Genomic DNA, 26486 nt, shown 5'->3' on the forward strand with positions numbered 1-26486 from the left:
TTATTGAGTCATGACCCTTAACCGAGGTGAAATAGGCCAGCAGTTTTTGTTACCTCCTCAATGAGTTGTTGTTGTTGTGATCGAGGCTGGATATATTGTTCCATACTTTCTCCATTTGCTTTGTAAACCTTTCCTGATTGAAACGTGACACTTACTTTGTCATCTGTTCTTGAATTTCCTTGGATCATGACATTTTGTTGCAGCTTTTGGACACCCAACTTCACAGGCGGGTTCTCAGGCTTGCGTGCGGTCACAGAAAATGTGATTAAGCATGGAAAATTGTGATTAAAAAAATGTGATTAGGCATGGAAAATTCAAGCTTTACCAAGGGGGCAAGTACTTGTTCACACTGTGTCAGGTAGCTTTGCATTTTTTTTCTCACATAATAATTCAAATCATTTAATAACAGATATTTACATTTGTTTGATAATCCCAAACATTAAATTGCAATAAATAAAACCATTTTAGAAGGGTCCAAGTACTTTTCCCTGCCGCTGCTAAACACTCTGGTTTCTATTAGTCTTTACTGTGCTGAGAATGACATATGAGTGTACATCTCACAGCAGCTGGAGTATGCTAGAACATTGTGTTCTCCTCCATCCCGGCGAATCCCAACTGCACCTTCTCGCTCGCTCCTATTTTGACATAATGTCGGTGTGGCCGGTATGTGTTTTTGTTTGGATGGATCTGTGTGGGCTATTAACGGTCTACTATCCAGCATTGCGGTGGGAAGACAAGGCAGCCTTTTAGCTTGTATGCATGCGCTGTTACCATCAGTTTGGCATTCGAGGAAAAAAAAACCAAGAGTATCATCTCATTCTCCGAGGTTCGAATTCCTGGGTTCTGTACACTGCATTCAGGACATTGGAAGTAAAAATTGTACGTGGTTATGTAATGTTGGGCGTGGCGTACATGCTAGATGGGAGAGGAGGCTTTGGAACGCACGCATGAACACGTTCAGTTTGGATTCTGTGCCAGCGTGCGCTTCTTTCACAGTGATCACGTGTTGTCAGACATTTATGAGCAACATCACAAAGTTTACCACAGGACAATAGTCTCCTCTCCATGGCAGCTGCACACTTTAATCTAATCTGCAGCAACAACAAGGAAACAATAGCACGGCTTTGTGTGCGTGCGTGTGTGTGTGTACGAGCGTGTGCGTGTATGCGTGCATGAGTGGGCATGTGGATGAATGGCAAGGCCTGTTTTGTCCAAGGACTTGTTGAACAAACCCCACCCATTTTGACTTTTCTGCTTGTAGCCAAATGTTGGCTTTAAACTGAGAAGTTCACATTGAGTGGAAAAAAAAATGTGCAAAAATTGGCTGGGCTGAGCAATCATGTAAAAAAAAGTGAAATTGGAATGACAATTAACAATCATGATTATTCGTTGATTTACCTTCGTATTTAATCAAAACTCAACCTTAAATATGAGTTAAAACAACAATCAATAAAGAATACGTATTTTGTTATGTAATCTGCCATTAGCTGGTGACCAGTCAGGATGCACCAAGTACATGAAAACCCCTTGAAACAACGATATACGTTGCAGGGGTCAGCACGACTGATTCTGAAGGCTCCGGGCAGATTATTTTGAGGTGCCCAATAGTGGGCATAATTGAACACTTTTTCACGAAACAGATATAACAATTTAGGTTGCAAATTGCTGCCAGTGCTTCGATCGTGGATAGTCCAGCAGAAAAGGGCCTGCCTGTCCTCCACTGGTGTAACATTTCAGCAGCACACAATTTCCTCCAGACATTGTGTGGAAATAATGTGAAAATCAAAACTCTGCTTTCAATCTTCCAGAAAAGAACACATTGCGTAATTGACTGAGTATAAACCAGCTGCACGTTGTGTAGACTCAATCCAATCAATAACACAAAGAAAAAAAAGGACAGGAAGCTGACAGGATGATAGCTGCTGGCATTTCTCCAATGTGAGCAACCAGCATTCATAGCTTACAGATGAAATCATAAAACAATATTTTATGTAATCTGCCATTGGCTGGTGACCAGTCCAAGATGTACCAAGTACACAAACATACCTTGGCATGTAAAATTGTGCAGTTGAAGTGATTAATACTTCTTGAAATCTCTTTTCCACATCTGAAAAGTTGAAGCGCGGGCGATCCATGAGGTGTGTTTCTTCAGTGTGGCTCAACATCCTCTGGCTCAACTCAACAGGAAATGAATGAATAAATAAATAAATAAATAAATAAATAAATAAATAAATAAATAAATAAATAAATAACAGCCTAAAAAACTATATATTGACCAGGACCTATGATTAACATTGAGATGTAACTAGTTGTCAATAGATGTTTTATGATGATGACAATTTGACCCTGGAACAAATCTGTCGTATTTCCATTGTAGTCCATTCAGGCTTGATTTCAACTGTGCACCAACTGTGTTTATTGTGTTGTTTGTACAAGGTCAAGGCGCCTTCTTGTGACAGGGAGCACAACAAGACATGACACCACCTCACGGGGTGTCTTGTGTGTGTCGAGGGATTTATTTAGAGGCGTGAACATCACGCGTCAAAAACAGTGAGAGATTCCACACCATTTGATGCGCTGACATCGCACAAACTCAAGGCATTAATCGTGAGGCTGACATGTTTGATTCGTTAGTGCGTGCTGACGTTGCCAAAGAACAAACATGTGAATGGAAGGACTCAAGAGAGCTCTTTGGAAAGCAAGTTAAGAATGCTTTCAATAAAATCTGCATGTTTTTTTTTTCTTTTATTCAAGGTTTTGTTGACACTAACTTAACATTCCGCTCAGAGGCTCAGTTTAAGAAGAGAAAAGAGAATGTATCTGGCCAAGGGAACTGAACCACCCCGGTTTCTTTTTTCGTTTTCTTTTTTTTTTTTTTTCCTAGAGCAGGCTGTTACATAAGCCAATCTCATTGCCGTTAACAGATGTCCCTTGTGAACTCCACGCACAGGAACACACACGCACACACACACACACACAAACACACACACACACACAAGTAGAGAGCATTGATTGCACCGATATGTATATTGTGGTGCCTTGAGATATGAGTAGCTAGACCCCACGCATAACTCAAATCACTCTTATCTCATATCATCTTTCCCGTTCGAAGTGAATTGAATTGACCTTTTGTTACAAGTTCAACCACCCAAAAACATGTCTTTTTTTTGGCATAGGATAAAGGACACAGTTTATTACTGAGTGGTGTTCTTATTTTTCTACATGTTACTGCATGTTTTGTGTCTGCATCAGCCTTGTACTAGCAGTCTAGGCTAGCAGGCTAAGCAATATGGTTTTTAAAATACATGTGTGATTTTCTTCATTTTAAGTTTTCAGTTTAACTGGCAAGAAACAGCTTTATGCCACTTTTTATATGATACCGCTACCATACGGCGCTCATATCTCAAGTTTGTGATTGCAAGTCAAAGCAGGAAAAAAAATGGCTCCGCATACGGGCTCAAGTCCCAATACAGACAACAAAAAAGGCAACTAGTTGCTAGAGAGGTTCTGGTTTGCTTGTTGGCGACTCTGAGTCACCAATGAGAATAAAAGAAAAACTGGAAATATGTATTCTTAGAATCAATCGTCCGTTTAATTGGTAATCATTTTTTTAATTTTTCAAATATCGGCATCGGCCTGAAAAAATTCATGTCGGTCCAGCCCGAGTGTCAACTTTGACATTTGACCTCCAACGTATGTCCAATATGCTCAACCTTTTGTCCTCCACTTGGTGTGCCCCTAGAAGGACGAGGAAGCCATAACAACAGAGCGACCTCTCTCTCCTCTTTATGTCAGTCTGTTAGTAGGTCTTGAGCAGACATTAAGCCAATCACGTGGCTGCCGGCTCGAGGCAGGCCTCCAATGAGCAGCCAGGCCCGGCGGGGGCTCGGCAAGGAGGAGGCACAGATCTCGTATGATGTAATCGGGTCTTAACTTACAGGATGGGCATGAGGACACAATCCAAATCACCCTGAGACGCTTTATCGCTCAAAGAAGTAGAGTAGATCTCTACTAAAACACCTCCATTAAAATCACATGCACAGTTGATCTTTTGAACCGAACTTAGGAGAGTAAACGAGAGCGAGCATCCGTGTACACAAACACAGAAAATAAACTTCAAATCGGGCAGCGTGTTATCAATGCGAGAAGATAAAAATGTGTCTGAACTCCTGTAACCTTTTGTGTGAGGGGAGGGGTGTGGGAGGAAGTCAGTGTGCTCAAATGCAACTGTACATTGGGGCCCGGTGAAGGGGCTAGACGGGTCGCACGTCTGTGCCATGCACGGAAATATCTCAACATCATACTTTGTCACCGAGAGGCTAAATAAGTAGTGCTGTCAAAAGTATCTGTGTTTGAAAGCTTTGAATTTCCTTTCACAAGCAAAATTTTCTCAATATGCCGAAATCATCAAATTCTGTTTAGAGAAATAGATTAAAATGTTGAGCCTTGTATCAAGTTAAATACCTTTCCAATGTTATCTTTGTTCAGTTTCAAGAGTTTCATGGAGCCAAGATAGGCATGACTCATCTGTACGGTGCACTTAAATATCTCAACATCACAGTTTCACACCAAAAGGTCAAACAAACTGTGCTTACAAAGTGATCACCTTCCTACCGCATTCTTGAAGCATTAAAAGACAAGTTGATGGCCTCAGCAGGTGAATCACACTTGTATACTAGGGATGTTCCGTACCACAGTATTCACTCTTTTGACTACTTATCTGACATGAGGACAAAAGATCATGAGAAAAGACTTTTCTATCTGATACATATAACTCACAGATGTGTCAAACTGCGACAGCACAGCATCAAGTACTTCTGAGGATGACTTAATCAGATTTTCTTATTTACCTTGAGTATCAGTAGCTTGAATCGGCAGCCTCCACAAGTACCCGATACCTTTAAAATAAAGCTGGTATTGAGCCGATAATGATACCTTGTGTCGGTACTCACTCATTCCAAAATTGATCAATAAGTCTTTAAATGTTTTTCTTGTGTCATTTTTAACAATGTCTCACCTGAGTAGTACATGAAAATACCTTGGCATGTCAAGTTGTGCAGTCAAACTGAAAATCACTACCACCTTAGAAAAGTTGAAGAGCAGGCAATCCATGTGGTGTATTTCATCAGTGTGGCTCAACCTCTTCTGGCTCAGCTGCTCATCAGGCAAGAAAAAGCCCATTTGCAACATCTCACATGATGCAACATCCAGCCTGCATGCAACCATCCCCTTTTCTTTTTTTTTTTTTAAGCATAGCCAATATTGTACGAATGCACAGAAAAATCCCTTCATTCCTTGGAACCCGTCACCACTACCTTTAGATTGCCTACGCGTGTACATTTAATTATGTAGTAGGAATTGTAACCACTGTGAAGAATTTAGAGGCTCAAAATGCATTTTAGCCACGAGAAGGGAAGGTGGTGAAAAAGCTTTGATATTGGCTCACTCTAGTGGACAAAATAAAGCAAAACACAATTTGTTGCAGTCCACCTATGATAGTCAAATGATTTAGGATTACAGTATTTTATTAGAAGGAGCTCAAGTAATGTAGTTTCAAAGGGCTTTTCCTTGTTTCTGTTTGTCTTTTATTTAATCTAGTTTTCTCACCATAAGACTACATGACAAACACTAGAATAATAATTGTTCTCTTTTCAATGAAGGAATTAAAAAATATGAGTAATTGATCAGTGCTCAAAAATAAAGTTAGACATTTTAAAATGTTCCAGTTTGCATCATTTACGTTGGATGTAATCAAAACTATTAATACCATTTAGCTTGATTGTTTTACCAGATTAAGAAAAAAACTAACATTTTCAACATTTTAAATCAAAACATAATATATTTCAGTTTATTTTATTTTTGTATGTCATAGCATATAAATAATTTCATAAATTCCCCTTCCAATTATTTCTACTTTCTCTTTTTCTAATTGCGCTCATCTTCAGGGTTGTGGGTGTGCTGAGCCGAGCTGACTTTTGATGAGAGGTGGTGTAAACGGTCAGCAGGTACATAGAAACAAACAGGCATTCACGCTCACATTCAAGGCAATGGATGATATCAAACAACATGCATGTTTAGGGAATGTGGGAGGAACCCAGAGTACACAGAAAAAGCCCTCATAAGCACGGGGAGAACATGCAAAGTGTGAGATTGGAACTGGGCGGAGGTCGTGCTAACCACTAAGGCACCATGCTGCACTTCCAAATTACACTTGTCAACAGTAAATTGTAATCAGAGGTGGCTTTGCGTATCTAAAAAGGTCTAATTATTATTATTATTATTGTTATTATTATCACAATGTGATGAGCTCACTTGAGGAAAAAAAGGAGAGCAGATTCTGAATCAGCACAAAAAAAAGATACAGAGAAAAGCTTATTTCTATTTCTTATTAAAAGATTTAGTGAACATTTGTTGGTCAGTTTTTTTATTCAGTATTTCTATTTAGTATTTTTTAGCAGTTTAAAAGTTTGGTGAGCCAACCTGCTAAACAAAACATAAAAAAATAAAAATATGATTTATAACCATGCTTTATTTTTAATTCCTTATAAAAGAATCAAATTAAAGTCTCTCATAACACACTCTTTGTTTTTTCCCCATTCAACACAACTCCACCTTTACGCCTCTTAAATATCTTTTTTCTTTTAGTTTTTTTATTAAGTTTGTGACTCCAAACCAAAACTTCCTTGATTGTCAATACACACAAAAAAAAATCTATTAGCACCAGTACAATAAAACTGTACTTTCGCTTGCTCAAATACTGTTCTCAAACCAAAGTCGGGTGGAATAAAGGGATCCTAATAAGTACGTGAAGCACCGACCATACAAAGCAACTTTTCATACATACACAAGAGGTCAAATATATTAAGGAATATTAAATAAAGCACGACAAAACGAGGTGTCAACGGATGCAAAGAACACGGCCGCACGTGTCTGCCCCTGAAAAGTCCCCAAAAAAAGTGATTCCGCGAGGGAAGGTTGGGGAGCTGTGTCATTGCAGCTTTGAGGTTCATCCACCACAGAGAGAATGAGGAAGAGGAGAGGGGAGTAAAGGCATTTGGGAAAGGGGGGCCGGGGAACAATGTCTGACTATTGTGCGGCGGTCTTGTCTCCGAGGACCACCAACTTCTCTTGAAAAGCCTCGAGTCGAGGCAAGTTAGGAACCTGAAAAGTGAGTGCTTGGACGGAGGTGTTCGAGTTCGTCGTTTGCGGGGGGCTACCGACCTTGCGGCTTCTCCTCTTCCTCCTCCTCCTCGCCATTATCTTGTAGGATGTGAATGGAGGAGCCCAGCAGTCTTTGAAGGTCTGGAACACACCGCACTAAATCCACCAGCCCATCCTCCTCCTCGTTTCCCCCCTCCTCATCCATGTCCTCCTCATCCTCCTCCTCTTTGTCCTTGATGGGGGAATCCGGAGGCAAGCCCACCTGACTGACGAGAACTTGCCGGCTGAGCTCGGTGCGAGGCAGGCTGGCCACTTCCAAGTGAGGGTGGCGGGAACGGAAGATCCGCGCAGACATCTTCAAGCGCTTCAGCACATCTGACAGCAGGAACCAGTTGCAAAAGCTGCATGGACGACAACCAAGACAGCAAGAAAAGTTGAAAAATATGAGCGGGGCAATTTCTTTTTTCCACAGTAAATATATTTCTCTCCTTGCAAAAAAATGGCTATACTTATTCATGTTCAACTTGAAGGTTTTTGCATTTTTTGTCAATTCACACACGGGAACAAAATATTTATTTCACTTTGATTTCCATAAACCACTTTAAAAGAGCACCTTGGCATGCTGCGTTAACTCACCCCTGTGTTACAGACACCTGCACATGGTAGCAGGGCAAAAGGGGCTCTGAAGAGAACTCGAACACCAGACTGTCTTTGTTAGTTTCCCCGTCGGCATTCACGCTCTCGCCCTCCGCAGACTCCTGGCTCTTTTCCGACAGCAAAAAATCCCAGCAGGGCTCTTCACCTGTCTCTGCGTGGGAGACAAGTGTTGGATGATGATTAAAAAAAAAACAGGGAGTGGGGTGGAGGCCTCGAGGTGCTATTCCCCAAAACATGATGGAACACCCTGAATTTGATTCAATCAAATGTGTGGAAAAATACATTGCAAAGGTTGTTTGAGTCGTGTTGCACTGATGAATCAGAAAAAGTAGGAAGCACATCTGCAACACAAGCCGCAATCGTGTTGTACCTTTGCCATTGGAGCTCAGATTTTTTCTTTTAAATATTAAAAGTGGTTAGTGCAGTGCTTCTTGCTAACTTGTGAAAAGACAGAAACAAAAAACAGACAAAATTTCTTTCCCTCTACTTTTGTTAAAATTAAACATTTTAATTGTCTCAACATTCCCCGCACATGATTCCTACTCCTGCATGCACCAACTTGTTTTCCTCTCCGAGGATGAAGGTGCGTCAAACTGCCAAACAGGAGCGTTTTCCCGTTTTTCAACATTGGTACAGAACTTACCGAACAAGGAGCTGCTGTAGAAGTCCCAGTACAAGGTGGGATCCTGCTCACCGCGCCCTTCCAGGTCGGTGAAATACTCTGCGGAAAAAAAACGGTGACAACAGTGATGTCATGCCAACTGAATTCTGCCAGCAGACAAGTATGGATACGAAGGGGGGCTGACAAATGAGATGAAGTGCAAAATGTACTGCAGTCGGAGCAGAGATTCTAACCGCTGAACCTCAAGACTGAGTCAGACGTGCTAACCACTATGGGACAATGTGGAGCCTCACTAATTGTTATTTGAAATTAATTTGACCATGGCTATTACCTCACATACATACGGTTAGTATACTGTACACTAAACAACTAGTATCCCTAAATTTGGACATTTTCTTCACTGATGACTAAATTGTGCATCGCTGTCAATGTGAGTGTGAATGGTTGTTTGTCTATACTACATGCCCTGCAATTAGTTGGTGAACCCTAACAGCAGGCCACATGACTGACGAGAGGTTTGTGAAGCATGATTTAATCATGCAATTCATTCAGGTCACGGTGGTTAAAATGAGCCGTTTTGTTCGGTATAGTGTAACTTCATGTGATGATTGGGCTCGAGTTGGCACACTGCAATATGAACAGCCAGCTTCAACACAGCACTAAACTAATTTGCTAGATAAAAAATGTCAGCACTTTCCCTTTCAATGTCCATCCAGCAGTATCTATCCATCATTTGAATACAATATCCGCCCATTAGCTGTTGTTGACGCTTGCTAACACAGCTTGTTGAGATCCCGACGCTAACAACTAGCTAAAAATAGTTTGCAGCGTATATCCAATTTACTCAAGATGACAAACGGCACAACAAATTTATGTATGCAGCTGTTGTCAGTTGAAGAGCAGAATATTAAAGTAGTTTTGTGTTCCACTAAATAAGGTCAGATTTCTTACGGCGCAACTACTTTTGGAAATTGAGAGTATGAAAATAGAGATGAGATCATTATTATTTCAGTAGATATGCTCCTTGTTAAAATTTTCTTGGGTGGTACAACATGAGATATTTCACATGTTAATTCTATGTTTAGCTCAATAAATTGGTATATACTGCCAATCACAAACAAGCAAATTTCCAAATGAAAAGTAATTGAAGTTCCTCTGGAAGGAGTAATTATTTTGCAAATAATGACAAGATGCAGCAGAAAATACTTCTGTGAGAAGATGGCTAAAAAAGGTTCATGTGGGATGCAGTGACGCTAATGTCAGATTTTTCCTATGCAATTGTCCAACATTTTAACGGCCTTCAATTAGCTTCTGTTTCATGAGGTGAAATGTGCATTCCTTTAATAAATGTGAAATGTCATCAGAGTGAAGCAGAAGGTTGGTGGCGCTCACCCGTGAGGAAGGTCTTCATGGTGGTGCTGTGTGCCAGTTTGACCGGCGTGTGTCCCGAGTAGGTGGCCAGAGTCGGGTCTGCGCCGTGGTTCAGGAGCAGCCAGACGATGGGAAGGTTGTCGCTAGCCACCGCGTCATGAAGTGGCCTGTCGGGGATGAAAACAATCAAAAACGGATATGATGTAAAAACTATTATGCAAATTAATCAGTCTCACATTAACATTGACCAAAATGTGAGCATTAAGTTGGAGAAGGACAACAAATGTAATTTCATCTGCCCGTTAATATGCAGTAACGCGTTGACTCTAGTGACCTCAAACCTCTTGGCTCAAATCGACAATGGTTTTGACCAAAAAAAGTCCCCTTGTGTATCTTTAGAATTGACAGAGATCTTCCTACAGATGAAACCGTTTAGTTAACTGATAAATGTCATCAAATTTCAAATGTTCAATTAGTAATACTGTAGTGTTTCAACACTGTCCTGTTGTGATGTGCCGTGAACACACGTTTATTGTTTTCAATGCCTTCCAGACTCAACCACATTGGGTAAACATCTGTGATACGGCAAAAAGATATGAAAATATATATTTTTTATATATACATACACGCTCTTTAAATTAAAAAACATGCACTTTTCAACACATTATACGAATATTTGAATCCACAAATATCTAACTATAGAATAAAAAGTGTAGAAATAAAATACACCTTTACCTTAAAGAGAATCCCAATAAGTCTTTGTAATTGCACGTTTCATACCAAAGAATGGTGGCATATCATTCTATGCATTCAGTATATCCACAATCATGAACCCATGTTACATAGTCAATTCTTCAATAATAAAATGATTCAACACAAATAAGCTGCGTTCACATTTGCGCCCAGGAGCACTTTACACAAACGATACGAAGACAAGAGCAAAAACTAACTTTCACTTTCAGTTTCCCTTTGTCAGCGCATCGTGTTCCTTCTGCACCATTAAATGTAATATTTTGCCGTTACAGTATGTCTGTATTCCATTACATTTCTTTTTGCGTGTAAATTTGTGTAAAATGCTAGCGAGCATATTTGTTCACCCACATGTGATGTCACTTCAGTATGTGCTGGCCTTATATTTAGGCTTGAATGCTGTGTAATACAATTGACATGTTAACATGCGAGGGTGGGTTTTTTTTCTTCTTCTATGTTTATAGTAATGGGGTATTATCCATTAAATGCGGAGAATACTCTCCATTTCCTTTTCTTACCGTGTTCCATCCTGAGCACTGCAGTTAACATCAGCACCATGTTTGAGCAACATCTGTACAATCTGAGTCCAGCCACGAGAGGACGCCTCGTGGAGGGCCGTGTAGCCCGCATTGTCTCGCCGATTCACCTCCCTGATGTCTTTGTCTAGACAGTACTGCACCACTTCCTGATGAAACAACCCCCCAAAGAAGGTAAAATTACTGGTTGACTTAACATTTAATTGAAAAAGCTTTTTACCTGATAGCCCAAACGGGCGGCGCGTTGCAGCAACGTTTCCCCAGCGTTTTTATTGACGATCAGCCGTCGCACCTCCGGAGGAATTGGACGTTTGGCAGGAGTCTCCAGGCTGCTGTTTTTCCCTGACGAGTTCCTTTTGCCAGACGGAGATGAGGGCACGCTCTTGGAGAGGGGCGGGGGGCTGCTGTTCTCTGTGGTTGCGTCCTCATCCAGAGCTGCGGGGACGCCGCGTTTGCCCAAGCTGCCACGCTTGGTCTTCGTCTAAAAGGAGAGTGATGACTCAAGTCAAATGGAATGCATTGTGATTTCGTTCAATAGGTAACAAAGAAATAGACGGATTAAAAAAAGAGACATTGAGCCACCTGGGGGCACTGTTGGATTATATACCGTATTCATCAAACAGCTGCATTGAGAAATACAAACGTAAACGGGACTAGAAATGTAACCAAAGTTGACCTGCGTCCCTGCAGCCTTTGGGAAGTCAAACTACAATATTAAGGATGTGCTGCTTTTATTTTTAAGTATGTGTGTGTCAGCAATGAAAGCAAGCAAGAGCAACGACTTGGCTTCAATTTAAATATATTGTTGGTGTCATCAAGGACCATCCTGGCAATTACTTTAATAACAATAATAATAATATTTCCAACACCAACTTTGGTCCACATGTTAAGAACAATCATGTTATTTTATATGTTCCTTTACATGTTATTTCATTTTATTTTATTTGCTGCACAGTGGAGCGAAGGGAGAAATTTGCCCTCGTTATGATTTGGTATTCATCAGATGGTGATGGTAATATATGGAGATTTGACTTGCACCGTTTTGATGTGACTACTCTTAATTGTTTTCACCACTTCTGAATTATAATTTTCTAATTAATAATAAAATCCAATTTTATTTCTTCTGATACCAAACAACCTTTATTTTCCCGCGTTAACTTTCCTCAGTTTTCATAGAAAAAAATAAATGTTTCTCTTTACAGATAGAGTAAACCCACGCTAGAGTGAAGTTCATCATTTTCACCGGTGCTATATAGCAGATTTTTAAGCAATCAATTTTTTTTTTTTTTTTTTTTTTTTGCATTAGTCTGACAATTCAGAATTTAGAAAAGTGCGTTTTCAATGTAGTACCATGCTGTGCTGAAACAAACAACAACTTACTGAAGAGATGCAGCATAATTAACAGCAAGAAGAAGAGACAGAGACCGTTCTCAACACACATCTCATGCTAGTTAGCATTACAGAGCATAGAGAATATGAACTTTGATGTATGGTATATTTGGACGTGTCCATGTTTGTTACAGTAGTATTTGCTTGAAGTTTTTACAATTACTGTAACATATATGCCGATTTGTTAGCCCATCGATGGAGTCCCACATTATACACTGCTAGCATTAAGCTATTTAAAACATTCAACAGTTTAACAAAATAATTAACCATTAAACTGCATAGATCGTCTGATTAACAGTACATACTAATGAGCGACCCAGTACCACTCAAATTCCGAGGTCTCGTTGAAATTAGAAGCAAAGCAGCTCACCTTTTGCTCGTCGCTGTCACACAAGTGTTTGCTTTTGAACTTCCTCTTCCCAGAAGGCTTGTCATTGGACTCAGGCGATGTGTCCCGAGCCTGATGGCGGAGCGAGCCCGAACGTGTGAAGGAGGGTCTTCGTGATGGCGGCTCTGGACTGGAAGCGGCAGGACTTTGAGTCTTCTGCGAATCTGCAATGATCAGGTTGTATTTTGTTACCATTTAAAATATTTTGGTTCCAGGGACTCTTTACAGAGGAGATTTTCTTCCAAGGTGCCCCAATTTGTCAGTGGAGAATCTAAACTGACTCTAGACCAGTGGCTCTTAACCTGGGTTCAATTGAACCCGAGGGGTTCGGTGAGTCGGTCTCAGGGGTTCAGCAGAGCCTCCACTGTGGAGGTCCGAACACCTGATTTGTCGTGTAAATTTGTGATGATGCATATCTGAACTGGTCTCGCAAAGGTAACAGCAGAAGTCACACTGATTTGCAGGTATGTTATTTGTTGTGAGTTCATGCATTGTGTTGGTTTTGTTCTTTGAACAAGGTGATGTTCATGTACAGCTCATTTGTGCACCAGTACACCATCAGTACCATCTATGTCTTGAATTTGAAGAAAAAAAATATATATATATTTTTCACTAAAGAGGGGTTCGGTGAATGCGCATATGAAACTAGTTCGGTACCTCCAACAAGGTTAAGAACTACTGCTCTAGACTCTAGATGCAGCTGGCATGGATGGACAACAAAAGATACATTTCTGATTCGTGAAAATATATAAATAATGTTACAGTATCAACAAGTAATGTTTATTAATAATTCTTTGAAAATCCTGTATGTGGTCATTCTTTCACCCTTACCGAACAAAATTCCAAGAGTATCGAACCAAAAACCGTGACCACAAAACAGAGAAGAAAAGGTGGAATGGTTTTATTTATTTATTTATTTATTTATTTATTTATTTATTTGTAGCGTGCGAGTCGTAAACAGCAAATGGAACGCACTTATATTGTACTTTTATTGACAGCATGGTGCTCAAAGAGCTTTATATAGTCTCATATTCACCCATTCATACCAGCAGCAGCTCATGCTTGAATTACTTTCATCTGGCCTGCCTGACGCACTGACGCAGCGTGTCGTCGTTTGGAGGCGCAGCTACAGCACGCACCGGCACTCTGGTTTTGGTGCACTCTGAATAACCGAACGGCACTTTTGAACAGCGTTCTATTCGGGAACTCAGACCATTATTTAAATGTGCCGTTGAGTCAGTAAATTGAGCCATAGAAGCCAAATTGTAAACAGTTGCGTTCAGGGGGAGGGAGGGGTGCGCTTAGTCACCCACGCAGGACAAGGACGGTGAAACATTGACAAACAACTATGTGGGCATCTTGAACTAAAGGTGTGTGTGTGTGTGTGCGCGCGCGTGTGTGCGTGTGTGTGCGTGCGTACGTACATGTGTATCAAACTGGTAGACATCACAATAATCGGTCACCAATAATTAGCTTACAGTTTTTTAAGTGACGATAGGTTTATAAAGCATTCCTTTTTATATTTTAATCATTCAGTTTGTCTGAATTCCTTGTTATTAAAGTATCACGGGCCCCTCTTTAACCCGTTCTGAGAAGCGGCAGAGCGCGAGTCGTCTTGGTGCGGTCAATTTAAGTGCAAATGAGATATTTCAAACCCCGCCCCTGCAGCCCGCAATGTAAGCGGTTAGACATATTTGTAGTTTGATAGCTGAGATACAGTTATCTTTTAGCGCACAAACTTTTTTGATTGATTAAAAGATGTCAACAGAAGAAGTCTTGTCCATCCAACCGTACATTTTTGAGCCAGAATCTGACCCAGAGCGAGAGGACAGTGAAAGCGACGAACCTGGAGAACTATGACTTCAGATGAACGTATCACACTGGTGTTTTATAACTGTTAACAGACTGGTCTCGCTGCGAGGAATAAAGATGACAGATTTGTTTGGCTACACCCATTACCTTGTTTGGCAGTCCCGCTGCCAAGACTGTGACTCAATTGTTCAAAATACGTAGTAGGGAATGGATGAAATTAAGTGGATTTAAAAAAAAACTTCCCCCAAACAGATTACAAAAGTATCTCTGCAGCACATGGAGGGATTAGATGAAATTTTTCTACAATTCTGGAGACAATAAAATGTATGTAAAAGCTAAAAAAGTGGATTTTGCATGATATATCAGTTGGTGACCCTTGCCCTATACCGTTTGTCCTCATTAGGGTCACAAGTGTGTATTCAGTAAAATTTTGAAATGAGCGTGAATTATTTTGTTTAAATGCAGTATTTTACAGCTACTATATTTTGACCTTGAAAAAAAACGTCATCCAAGAATGATCTAGCTCCATCGTAAAAAGTCAAATGTGAACACATAAGTTTGCCCACCCTTGGTATAGACGCTTAAATTAAACCTCAGGGATTGATGTGGTGGCAGGTAACAAAACATGCTCCTCTTAAAAGAAAATGATAAACCTACCGGCTGTAACTCCACCGTCTGACTCATCAAGGTGCTCTTCTTCTTCCACTTTGTCCTTCTCTGTGATGTAGTCCCCTGTCTGGTACTTTCTGTTACGGCAGTGCCTCCTCTTTTTATGTGCTGGAGCATCGTCTTCCGCGTCGCCTGCCTTGCCCTTGTCCCGGACGTCCCGCTCCGATAGTCGGTTGGAGCGAGGCCTACCTCTTGGGCGGCGGGCCGGCGTCTGTGGGGGTGAGGGAGAAGGGGCCCTTTGAGGGGGCGGCGGGGGCGGCGGAGGGGGGGAAGGTGTCGCGAAGCCCCAGAGGTCCAGTCTGGCCTCGTCTGCACGCCGCCGTCCTCTCCTCAACCTCGGGAAGGAAGTGTCCTTAGCCGAGGCCTCCTTGGTGGCCGCAGCGGACTTCAAGGCACGGGTCTCTTCACCGTCGGGCCTGCTGCCACCATCTGTAACTGATTAAATCACATTTGAACGTCAGTCTCCTACCAGCGCCCGTGCATACAGGTGCAGGTGACACATCGGAAACATTCGCATTCTCAGCTTATTGACCTGAAGAGTAAGAGTAAGCAGCTCAATAAAAGCCAACACAAACCTAAGTGGAATTAAATCCGAACAAAGACCATACCGGTTTTATTGTGGAGTCCGTCATCTTTCTTCGTCTTTGTCTGCTCTTTACTTTGTGGGCAAAGTCGTTGCTCCAATTCGGATGTTTTTTGTTTCATTTGCTGGAGGGCCCAGAGGACAAGATCAATGTTATTTGTGGATGCAAATGACAACTTCATACATTCTAGCACAGACACACACTACCCACAAATGATTAGAGATTTTGGAGTTCAAGCTAAATATCTGAATGAACCTAGAATGCACTTATTCTTCCCGCTGTAGGTTTTGAGTGTTCAACTGTTGAATGTTTCAGTACATTTCTGCACAACAGGCAAAATTCACCACAGATCCATCCAAAATTCAACGGACATCCACTTCGACGCATTTTGGCAACTCTTCCTGCTGATGACACTCTGAATTCAGTCACCACTTCCCTTTGACAAATTCCTGTTTGAAGCCTCACCGTTGGGGAGGCACCAAAACAAAAATTCTCAGCAGAAACCAAAAACCAAATAAACAATCCAAGGCCCAAAACAGAACCACCAAAAGAAATGATATTAAAACAAATCTTTGGGTAGGTCATTTTCTGTACATGGCCAAAATTGTAAAGTGTTGCTATGTGGATCCATTTTCCAAAATGAATTGAGTTTCGTGAGACCAGCATCAGCCAATCTTTTAAAGGTTATGGTGCATTTTAGGTTCATGTTCAGAGTTCACCCGAACCAAAACATTTTGTGAGTAGCGTCATACAATGATGAAAAGCAAACATGTAAAGATACTTAACCTTTCGGGAAACGAGTGTTGCGTCTTTTTCTTTCTCTCCTGCCGTCTTCTTTGGCGACTCTGCCAACGACTTCTCCCTTGAGAGCTTCTTGGGACTAACTTTCTTTTGTTTAACAGCTTTGGTTGGCGACTCCTCTTTGGTTCCGTTTGTTTTTTTCTCGCCACCTCGGCCCGACAGAATGGACGCAACTAAACCTCCCAGATTTTCATCCGGGGGACCATCTGACTCTTTGCTGTCTTTCTTCAGGACTTCCCCCTCTAACACCTGGGCTAATTTGCTCTCCAGCCTGTTGCCATTTGTCGATGCGTTGCTTCTGAGGCTATGAGACTGTCCAAAGGGCTTGGACAAAGCATGTTTGTGTTCTCCCTGATGGCTGCGGTGCTCTGCGTTATTCTCAGAGATCTCAGAGGGCTTCAACCTTTCCAGCTTCTTTCTGGATGGCGTTAAGCCCCCTTGAGACAAGGCTCCAGGCCACTTTTCGGTGGACCAGTATGCTGGGGGTTCATATGGAGAGGACGGTTTAGGCGGGGTCTCTTTGAGAAGAGTCAGAACATTGTCTTTTCTTGACACAGGGTGAGCATCACTTGCCAGTGCACTTGTTTCGACGTCTTGCTGCTTCACAATGCACGCGAGGTTAGAGAGCGGAGACGGTTTCTCCCAGGAATTCTCCGCAGGAACGGATGGACTCTGAAACTTGGAACTTTCCATATTCCCTTTGGGTGTTGGTGAACCTGGTGAGATTTTTCTCTGAGCCGAGGATGCTTGGTGGGGAGGATGAGAGGACTGTTGCCACGCCGAGTAAGGACCCGTTGCTTTGCCAGGCCTCAGATGTGTGTTGGTGGCGCTTGACAGGGCTGTCATGAGGGCCCCTTTGGCCGGACAGTTCTTGGCTGGGCTCGTGTTTTTAGGGTGCTTGACACTCTGCTTCAGCGGGGTGAGCTTCTTTCCTCCCGACGTCACTTGTTCTCCTTGGTCGATAATGGATATAAACTCCTGCTTAGCAAAACTCTGGAACTCATCTGCAAAAGTCCTTTTTCCATCTTTGCCTCGAAGCGTAGAGGCCAGTATGGGACTTGCTACACCTACGTATGTTCCTGGGATATTTTTAATGGGCTCTTGCGAAGTTTCCTTGCTCCATGCCGCCTTGAGATCAGAGACCTGTTGATTCTGTGGCCGGATGGATTGCTTTTGATGGGATCCGTTTCGGTGTGTATTGGGTAAAATGGGGTGTTTCCCAGCTGCGCTATGCGTCCTCTTTGAGTTCACAAAGTCTGTTTTATTTGACTCGCTCTTTTGAGACTCCTTTGTCGAAACCGGAGGGTCATTTGTGCATTTTGGACGTTTGGATTTGGCTGACAAATCCAGGGGTAGGTCCCTCGGCTCCTGTGAGCCCGCTACTCGATGCTCTTCTGTTTTCAGAGTGCCCACGGCGATCTTGTCTAAGCTGAGGCTCTTTTCCACGTGGTTAAGAAGTCGACTCTGCGAGGCGATGCTGGCCAGTGCAGAGCCGCAGCAAATGGCAGCAGTGGGCGACAACGTGTAGTGGGTCGGTGGCGAGGATTTCAGCAACGGGTGCTGCAGCGGGAGGGCGATGGCCGGCGAAGCCACCACCGAGGCCAGGGACTTATGCTCCCCGACAGATTTGGCGTTCTTGCTGGACGAGTGGTTGGCCTTAAGTTTAGAGGCTTTTTTCTCTGAAGGTGGAGTCCGGCCCACGGAGAAGGGATAGTGATAGGGCCGCATGAGGGGCGTCCCTGCTACACCTGAGGTTTGAGGTTGAATGTCTTTTGGAACCTGGCTGGCGGTGGCTTCTCTCAGAGCCGCGATTTGGCCCAATGCTGGTGGGAGAGTGATTTTGCAAAGGGGGGAGGAGAATTTAGTGGAAGGCAGGAAGGCAACTGGCTGGGCTGGTTTGAACAAGGAGCACTGGAAACCAGGTGGAGCAGATGGTGTTTGCGTATGCGATTTCTTGCTGTGACAGGGATTGGCCGAGTCCTCCCGGCTGACTTTTATGCCACTCGATCGCTGAGGAGCGGGGAAGGCCCCCGCGCCGTCGGCCTTGATTTTAGCGGCCTCTACCGCTCTTTTGTCTGTCCTCTTCTCAGCGCCGGCGGGGGCTGAGCTCGACATTGGTTCATTGTTGAGCTGCCGGGGTGGAGAAAGCTCCGGGCTGTGGTTGTAATTACTGGTGTCCTCGCAGGCTCTCGCTGTCTTACAGTCTGTTGTCGGAGTGGTCTTGTTTTGCTGACCGAGGGTAACGTCGCCTCGAAACTCGAGGGGCAGCGTTTGGGGAGGATTTCCCACCATGCTCATGGACGCGTTATTTGGAGCATTGATCTCTCTGCTCACCGTGCCTCCATCCCCTACATTCATTAGTGAAGAATCCACCTAGGTAATAGAGGAGAGAGTTCCAGCAGCCATTTTTAATAAGGTACTCCCATATAGCAGCGTAATAAAAATAATGCGTACCTGCATAGGTGTTTCTTTAGCACAACATGCTTCAAAGGGACGCTGAGTCAGTCTGATTTTCTTTAAATACAATGACAGGCTGCAAGGAGAAAACCAATTCAGGACCACATATATAATCGTTGATTCAGAATGAGAGAACTTCCTTTCTACTAAATTGCTTCTGAGCATAAAAGCAAGGAGATTCTTGTATGTTAAAATAGACAAAAGCACGCTGTACGTTTGTCCACTTTTAAGTGTTACACACAAAACGGGCATTTCTGTGCTGTTCCATCATCGTGTAAAACAAAATAGAATGTTTAAAAGTCCAGTTTCAAAGTGCCGCTCCTCGTTTACATTACATATGTTGTACTGAAGCCATCTAGACTTGTGAAGGAGAATGGAACGTATTTTTTGTCCACATACTAACAGAGATATCGCCATACACCATTATTCAGAATCCGGGCAGGGCTGGAGAAAATTGCTTTAAAAACTAGCCTCTTTTTTTGGGTATGTTTCTGTCCCCTATTAAATTTTGACAAACAGATAGCCTCGAGGCTCTCTGCATGAATGAAGCCTTGCATGGAAAGTGAACAGATTTGTGCAGATTGTCAGAATGTTAAGCAGAATTGCAAACAAGCACATTTGAATACGATTTCTAACCGGTGTCCTGCAAACAATGTATGCCTTGGGAGAGTGTGCAGGAGTTTTAATTATTTACAACAAATAATGTGTCTACATTAGCAACATATAGCGACAGAACAATCAAATATTATTATGTTTTCTGCATAGTTTGGAGGTTGTCACCTCCGAATAATTTTGGGCTATCCCTGGCTCTTGAAGGTCTGACATGACGGCTGACGTCATTCGATCAGAGTTGTGCTAGTTTGGTGTTATTTTTAACTTGCAGTTGCAGTATAGTATCGGTACATCCGTATGTACCGAAAACACATGGAAGTCACTGCTAAAACTGTGAAAAGTTCCGTTCATTTTCAAACAGACATACATCTTGTTGCTTGTATAACTAAGCCCACCTGATTCCTCGGGGGATTAAATGCCTTATGTTTTTGGCTGAACAAGGAAGTATCATAAAATTGCCAAATATTTTTCAAGACGAGGTAGCGACAAGCTCTTTCATTAAAACAAAATATCGATGAACAATGAAGTACACGTGCAAACAACACTTCAGTGTGAATGTTTGTTGGAGCCATACTAATGACCACAACTGGTGCAACCTCTGCCTCGATTTGAGCCAGGAAACCCCCTGAATGTTCTTACACTAGATGGCACAAAATGCATTATCCCCAGTATTCACTTTTTGTGGCATTTTTCTTGGGTGGTGTGTTGGAAGATTTGGACTGACGTAAAATGTGTGCCTTGTTTCAATAAAGATCGGAAAACATTCATAAGAAGACACTTTGGAAAACAGCAGCACAAGTAAGCAAACAGCAAGTAGGGGTGAGTTCAGGGAGCAGTTCCAGAACGAGGCAGGAAATCTTTTTCGGGGTGAGAGGGATAAATACAACACATTGGAGTGAGCCAGTAAAGTAAGAAAATCACAAAAGACCATCTCCACTGGACGGTGCATTCGTTCTCCTCGCTCTATGTGGGCCAACAGATGCACACACTGAGCGGTGCAGTTTATTGTGAATGCAGCGCGCAGCTTCGCAGCCTACTTTCGGCTTTCACTGTCCAGCACGAAGGACGAGTGAGCGCGGGCAAGTGCAATCGGAACGTCTTAATGCTGCGACCATCAGTCAGTCACAAGTCTGATGAGAAGCACCGCAACGACACGGGGGTGGTGGAAGCAAAGGGGGTTCCGTGCCCCCCCCCCCCCCCCCCCCCCATCCACTTCCTCCAAAACGGCTCATTTAGATGCCACATGAAGGAAAGCAACAACAAAAAACTATTCAATACCCCAAACGCCTGTCTGCACAGAATCAATATTAAATCCAAGGGGGATAAAGTCAGACACGGGGGGTGGGCGACACAAGTTAATGCGCAAGCTTGTGTTCCGGAGCGGTCACCGCTGTCACGGAGGAAGGAGGAGAAGACCGAGCCCGACAACTCCGCGGCCGGGCAGTGGCGATTGCGACCGAGGCTCCCCCGCCGGCTTGCACGCAGAGCCGGGCTGCTGTTATTTATCCTCAGCCGACCTAGCACGGACCGACGGGAGCAGCGGCGGGTGTCCCGTCCTCTCTCCCCACTTGCGAGGCTTCCGTACGTGGACCCCGACCCCACGAAACCGCCAGCTACCAGCACCACTGCCCCCCCTCCCAACACGCACCACCCCCTCCCTCCACCTTATTTTTCCTCTCTCCCCTTCTGAGTCGCCACATAAAAGATGTCCAATGACACGAGCAGCCCCGCTCACCCGGATGGTGCGTGAACGTTGCACGGAGGACGGCTCCGTTCCGCGGCTGCCTCCCGGGCCTCCGGCGGTCCGCGTCTCTTCACTAACCTCGACGGTTTTCGGTTCTCAAAGTCCGGGGAGGGGGGGTGCTTAGGGAGGGAGAAGGGGAGGGGGGGTCGTCAAGACTGTCCGTTCCGTATCTCCAGTCTGGTGGGAGCGAGAAAGCGAGTGAGGTGGGGGGGAAGCCTATGGGAAATGTAGTGCTCGGCGATCCACGCCCAGGATTAGACGCTGGGGGAGCAGGGAGGGATGAGGACTACGGGTACCGGCATGCACCGCGGCGTCACAGCCGCTTCAGGAGGCACGAGGGGGGATCGCGACCACAGCGTAACGGCGGCGATGTTGGTGGTGCGAGTCAATAACTGAAGGGGGAAAAGTCTTTATGTGAGCAGGTCACCAAGGCATAAACTGTCATTTAAAAGCTAAGAGTTTTGACAGGAAGCCAAAGGGAAATGTAGTAAAACGAGGAAATAAAGTGTGGGACAGGTTCGTTGGTGAAGATAAGGAAGCAAGTGTGTTTGGGGGGGAAGGAGAAGAGCACATGCGCGTTTTATGAAGGCTTTCCAAACGTAAATTGTAACTTGATGTCACCAGCTTTAAATTCACTGAAATCCATCCAGATTCACCTGCGTTGTGTACTTTTGTCATACTTTTCCAGCTCTGGACTCAAATCACGAATTTGGTTACATGCAGCAGCATGGTGATTTGTTTTGTACATCTGCCTCACAGCTCTGAGGTTCTGGGTTTGAATCTCCCTGTATGGAGTTTGCATCATTCCCTGTCCTTGTGTTGGGTTTTCACCATCCATATTTCATCCCACATCCCATAACAAGCAGGTTGAGTTATTTTATGTATTAACACATAATCTTACAATAAATAACAGAAATAACATGATTAGGAACGCATGTCCCAACTTGACAATTATCACTAAAACATGTCAACTGGGACCTGCTTTGGTTGTGGATCCCAAGGTCCAAGAAACACAGATTTAAAGAAGACACTTTGAAAACAAGCATCTATCTATCTATCCACTTTTTACACACCACTGCCAAACCTCAAGCAGTTTACTCCAAATGTTTGTTTGGGTAAAAATCCCACGAGTGTTTCAGATGTGTTTGTTCATCAAACTCAGCTGTGGAACACCACAGACCCCAAATTCCATCTATCCATCCATTGTCTAAATCACTTCTCCTCACGAGGGTCACGGGCGCCCTGGAGCCTATCCCAGCTGACTTTCAGGAGAGGGACACCCTGCACTGGTTGCCAGACAATCGCAGGGCACCTATAGACAAACAACCATTTGCACTCCCACTCACACCTAGGGGCAATTTGGAGTGCTAAATCCGCCTACCATGCATGTTTTTGGAATGTGGGAAGAAACTGGAGTACCCGGGGTAAACCCATGCAGGCACGGGGAGAACATGCAAACTCCACATAGGAAGGCCAGAGCCGACCCCAAATTTCAACATATATTATTTATAATGTCTTGCTTGTCAAAGGGCTTTTGGAAACAAAGTCACAAATTCAGTTTATCATTAATTTACACCCTTTTGCGCAAAGAAGATGTTGGAACACAAGCCTCAAAACAACGGTAACAATTAGCGTCACGCATTTGGGCTACTAACAAGGGGTGATGACTAAAAATGAATGCACGATATGCATGAGTGATATTTCGGTGGTTCGCTGGGTAAAAGCTTTGGATTTGCTGCAAATGAGTCCACTGACACAGCTAATTGTATTTGTGAGGTATTATGATGAGTTTGGCACAGCAAAATAAGTGATGGGCTGTTAATTTAGTTTGTATTTTTGCTGTTTGACATAAAAAGGATATTAAAAATGCGACTTTGTATGGCCTGATCGACTTCAATATATGGACTCATGCAAAAAATCATTTGTGGCCCTATTTGAGTGAGTAGCTGTGCATTAGAAGCATCTCTTCAGTATGATGCAGCCCAATTCTACCAGACTGCCAACTGTCACGAATAAATACAATACAATCAACACATTGTTGCGTCTTACCAAAAAGATTTTCTGTTTAACCAGTTAAATAGATCAATGAATGACATAAGAAATGTTTTTTGCAGTGTAAAGACACTAAATATGAAATAATCATTGAAAGTGTTAATATTATGAATATGCATGGACATTACAATTTTACCTTATGTTGTGCATCGCATGTCATGTTTTTGGGCTAATGTAGGGAAAATGCCACATTGAAACATCTGAAAAGGAACTATGGAAATGTTGCGTATCTCAGAAGTGATTTGACTGTGATTGAAAAAGCTCTATTTTAATCAGCCTATCCCAAATTTAGTCAGCTCCCAAAATAAGGCCTTTTTTTTGGATCGACACTTGTTGGGTAAAATGTGGCAATGTTATAACGCTTGGGCAAAGTATGACATATGATTTATTATAAGATATTTCATTTACGCACCCATTTTCAACTTAAAAATGAGCTTTGCACATGAGAGAGCAATTAAGTTTAGTCTGGGTTGTTCCTGGAATTTTTGGAGAGTCTTCACCACATGAAGTGCATTTTTATTTTTTCAAAAGCAACCCACCTTTAATCCGTTTGTGTTGTAAGATGAGTTTCAAATTACATCAAAATAATTTGGGGTAATCGCTCGTAGTAGCCTATAGTTTGACAGCTGACAATAAAAATTTCATCAATTACTCATGCTTTGTTTTACGAATCACTAAAAGGTGGGGGATTGCAAAATGGGGTTGCTCGATCTGCGTCTGTTAACATCATTTCAATTGATTTCTCTCTGAAATTCAGATTCACACCAGATCTTAAAACCAAATGAGTGATTCAAACCTCAAACCTTAAAACGGTGTGTCAGATGTGCTACTCTTATATAAAAAGTGTAAAGTGGGAAGTATCATCTTTGAAAAGGCATAACTTTCGATTGCTTGTGACAGCAAGTCTTCAACACACACCTGGAGAGAAAAGTTGCACTAGCAGGTTGTGTCCCTTCCCCCTGCACACCCACCAATAATAATAATAATAATAATAATAATAATAATAATAATAATAATAATAATAATAATACTGTAATCATAATGAACACAAGCATTAGCACTATGTATGACCATGCATTCATCTTTCTCCATAATCACATTTTGTCTCGGTAGTTAAGCAGCCCTCGCTGTAATTAGGCCACTTGTCTTATTATACCAAAGGCCTGGCTGGATCGGTTTCTTCAAGGCATTTGCTACTTTTCTCAACACTTGTGCTAGTGAGGAACTAGAAAAATATACAGACGGTGTAAATGTTCGGGTGCTTGCTTCCTTTTCCCATCCAGCCTGGTGTCAGGCGGTGCAGTTGGTGGCGGGAGGGAGGCAATGCTCAAGCCAGCGGTCCGGCCTGAAACTATTTGGCTGCGTGGATCATCGGCATGTGGGAGCCTTTCCGACATGCCCTTCGCCTAGTAATGGCTGCGCACAGGCGGCCACATCGCTAACAGATTGCACAATGTGAACATGGCAACCATCGCTTTGATGATAAAACTAAACAAGAAGGGGCATTTGGAAACGAAAGAATTGGGAGAGGGCGACGGGGACAGAAAAACGGAGCACGGTGGAAGCCTCGGGAGTGACACACACACACGCGCAAACACACGCTCATGCAAACACAAGCGCATACACGCACTCACGCAAACACGCGCGCGCGCACACACACTACGGATCGAGAGCTCCGCTGCCACGGACCGGGGCAAGCGGCAGCACTCTTCCCGGTAGTGCGCACCCACTCCGGGGCTTAGGCGAACCTGTGACTTGGCATCGGATAACGACGTCGGAAGTGCGAAAATGAATAAAAAAAATAAAAATAACGCATTCAGCGTTAATTGTGTTTATTGCTAAGGCCTGTTTGTGTTTAAATGACAAGACACTCGCCTTCAAAGTAGCCCCCCCCCCCCCCCCCCCCCCCTCTTGGGAGACTATTTTAGGCCGCCATGGCTTCACCAAACGAGGATGTCCCGTCTAAGTTCACCTGGAGCGGGGCATGCGGGTATCCATTTTGGCTCAAGTCATTAAATACATCATAAAGGGATCTTGATGTTGATGTTTGCCGGGGTTAATAATGCATTGCTCGTCGACATGCATTCGGCACCTGAATGCATCACTTCTCGTTTAGTTTGGGTACCCCTTCCCCGCCCCCTAACCTAACCGCGTACCTCCAAATGCATTTGCTTTTGCAGACACACGCCGTGTCATCCCAACTTGCTCGTGTGTGAGAGACCTCCACACAATGCCGCGGGATAGCAGCGAGACGTCGCCAGGGAGAAGATAAAAACCGGGGTGACGACGACAATAAAAACACATCCAGGTCAAAGTTTGGCAGAGTTTGGGCTCGTCCTCGTACTCCTTGTGCAGCGTGCGCCCACCTCCCCTACCCGTAACGCCTTTGTTATTAGTAATCGCACGCTATTGCGCCGTCTTCTTACCTTGGCGCTCCGAGCTGTGTGCAGCCGCAAAGCCTGCGTGTGCACAGCGCAACAAGCGAGCCTTCGTCCGTGTAGAGCGAGGGGAGGGTGGGGGTTCCAAGCGGGGGTCCCGCCGAGGTTGCTTCTCTGCTAAGGATAAAAAGAGGTGGTATTTCCTCCGAAAATGTTTTTGTTGTTATTGTTGTTGCTTGTCCTCGCGATCTTCGCTTTGCCCGAGCTTTGGGTCTGCAGCAGCTGGAGATGAGAATCGCGCACCCTGGGTCCTAGCGCCGGACATGAGCCCTACAGGTGAATTGAACAGACTGAAGCTCAGTGGGTTTCTGTGCTTATGTTCGTGGGAGGGGGAATCCCGTCACAGTGGACCGCACAGACTTGCATGCAGTGCTCACCTGATGAGAAGTTCATTATCTAGTCGTTTGGAAGCGCAAATGTAGGCATTGCAAAGATTTGGAATA

The 26486-nt window shown here is 43.5% G+C and overlaps 1 protein-coding gene and 2 long non-coding RNA genes across 5 annotated transcripts; 1 reads left to right on the forward strand and 2 right to left on the reverse strand.

Annotated features, from left to right (window-relative positions):
• Positions 1 to 1035: 1035 nt before the first annotated feature.
• LOC148404244 (uncharacterized) lies at positions 1036 to 5135 on the reverse strand. The gene is made up of 3 exons (XR_015862047.1): positions 5018 to 5135; positions 4851 to 4898; positions 1036 to 2177 (listed from the first exon to the last, which is right to left on the reverse strand). It is a non-coding gene; the product is annotated as an uncharacterized LOC148404244 (long non-coding RNA).
• Positions 5136 to 6509: 1374 nt separating this feature from the next.
• Positions 6510 to 26273, reverse strand: bcorl1 (BCL6 corepressor like 1). 3 transcript variants are annotated; one of them, XM_088381758.1, is made up of 12 exons: positions 26032 to 26273; positions 19195 to 19273; positions 16726 to 19113; positions 15964 to 16063; positions 15344 to 15790; positions 12857 to 13038; positions 11318 to 11578; positions 11080 to 11246; positions 9833 to 9978; positions 8462 to 8539; positions 7798 to 7969; positions 6510 to 7562 (listed from the first exon to the last, which is right to left on the reverse strand). In XM_088381758.1, exons 2-12 carry the CDS (start codon positions 19198 to 19200, stop codon positions 7214 to 7216), a joined length of 4296 nt encoding a protein of 1431 aa, XP_088237884.1. In that variant the 5' UTR covers positions 19201 to 19273; positions 26032 to 26273; the 3' UTR covers positions 6510 to 7213. The 3 variants fall into 3 exon arrangements, with proteins under 3 accessions (XP_088237884.1, XP_088237880.1, XP_088237875.1); XM_088381754.1 differs by lacking the exon at positions 26032 to 26273 and adding an exon at positions 21545 to 22092 and having other exon boundaries at positions 15344 to 15784; XM_088381749.1 differs by lacking the exon at positions 26032 to 26273 and adding an exon at positions 21545 to 22087.
• Positions 6971 to 12262, forward strand: LOC148404246 (uncharacterized). The gene is made up of 3 exons (XR_015859610.1): positions 6971 to 8525; positions 9805 to 11271; positions 11348 to 12262. It is a non-coding gene; the product is annotated as an uncharacterized LOC148404246 (long non-coding RNA).
• Positions 26274 to 26486: the final 213 nt, after the last annotated feature.

This window comes from Syngnathus floridae, chromosome 1 (genome assembly GCF_059516105.1).
Source record: "Syngnathus floridae isolate MCC-2025c chromosome 1, RoL_Sflo_1.0, whole genome shotgun sequence".
Taxonomy (NCBI): Eukaryota; Metazoa; Chordata; class Actinopteri; order Syngnathiformes; family Syngnathidae; genus Syngnathus; species Syngnathus floridae.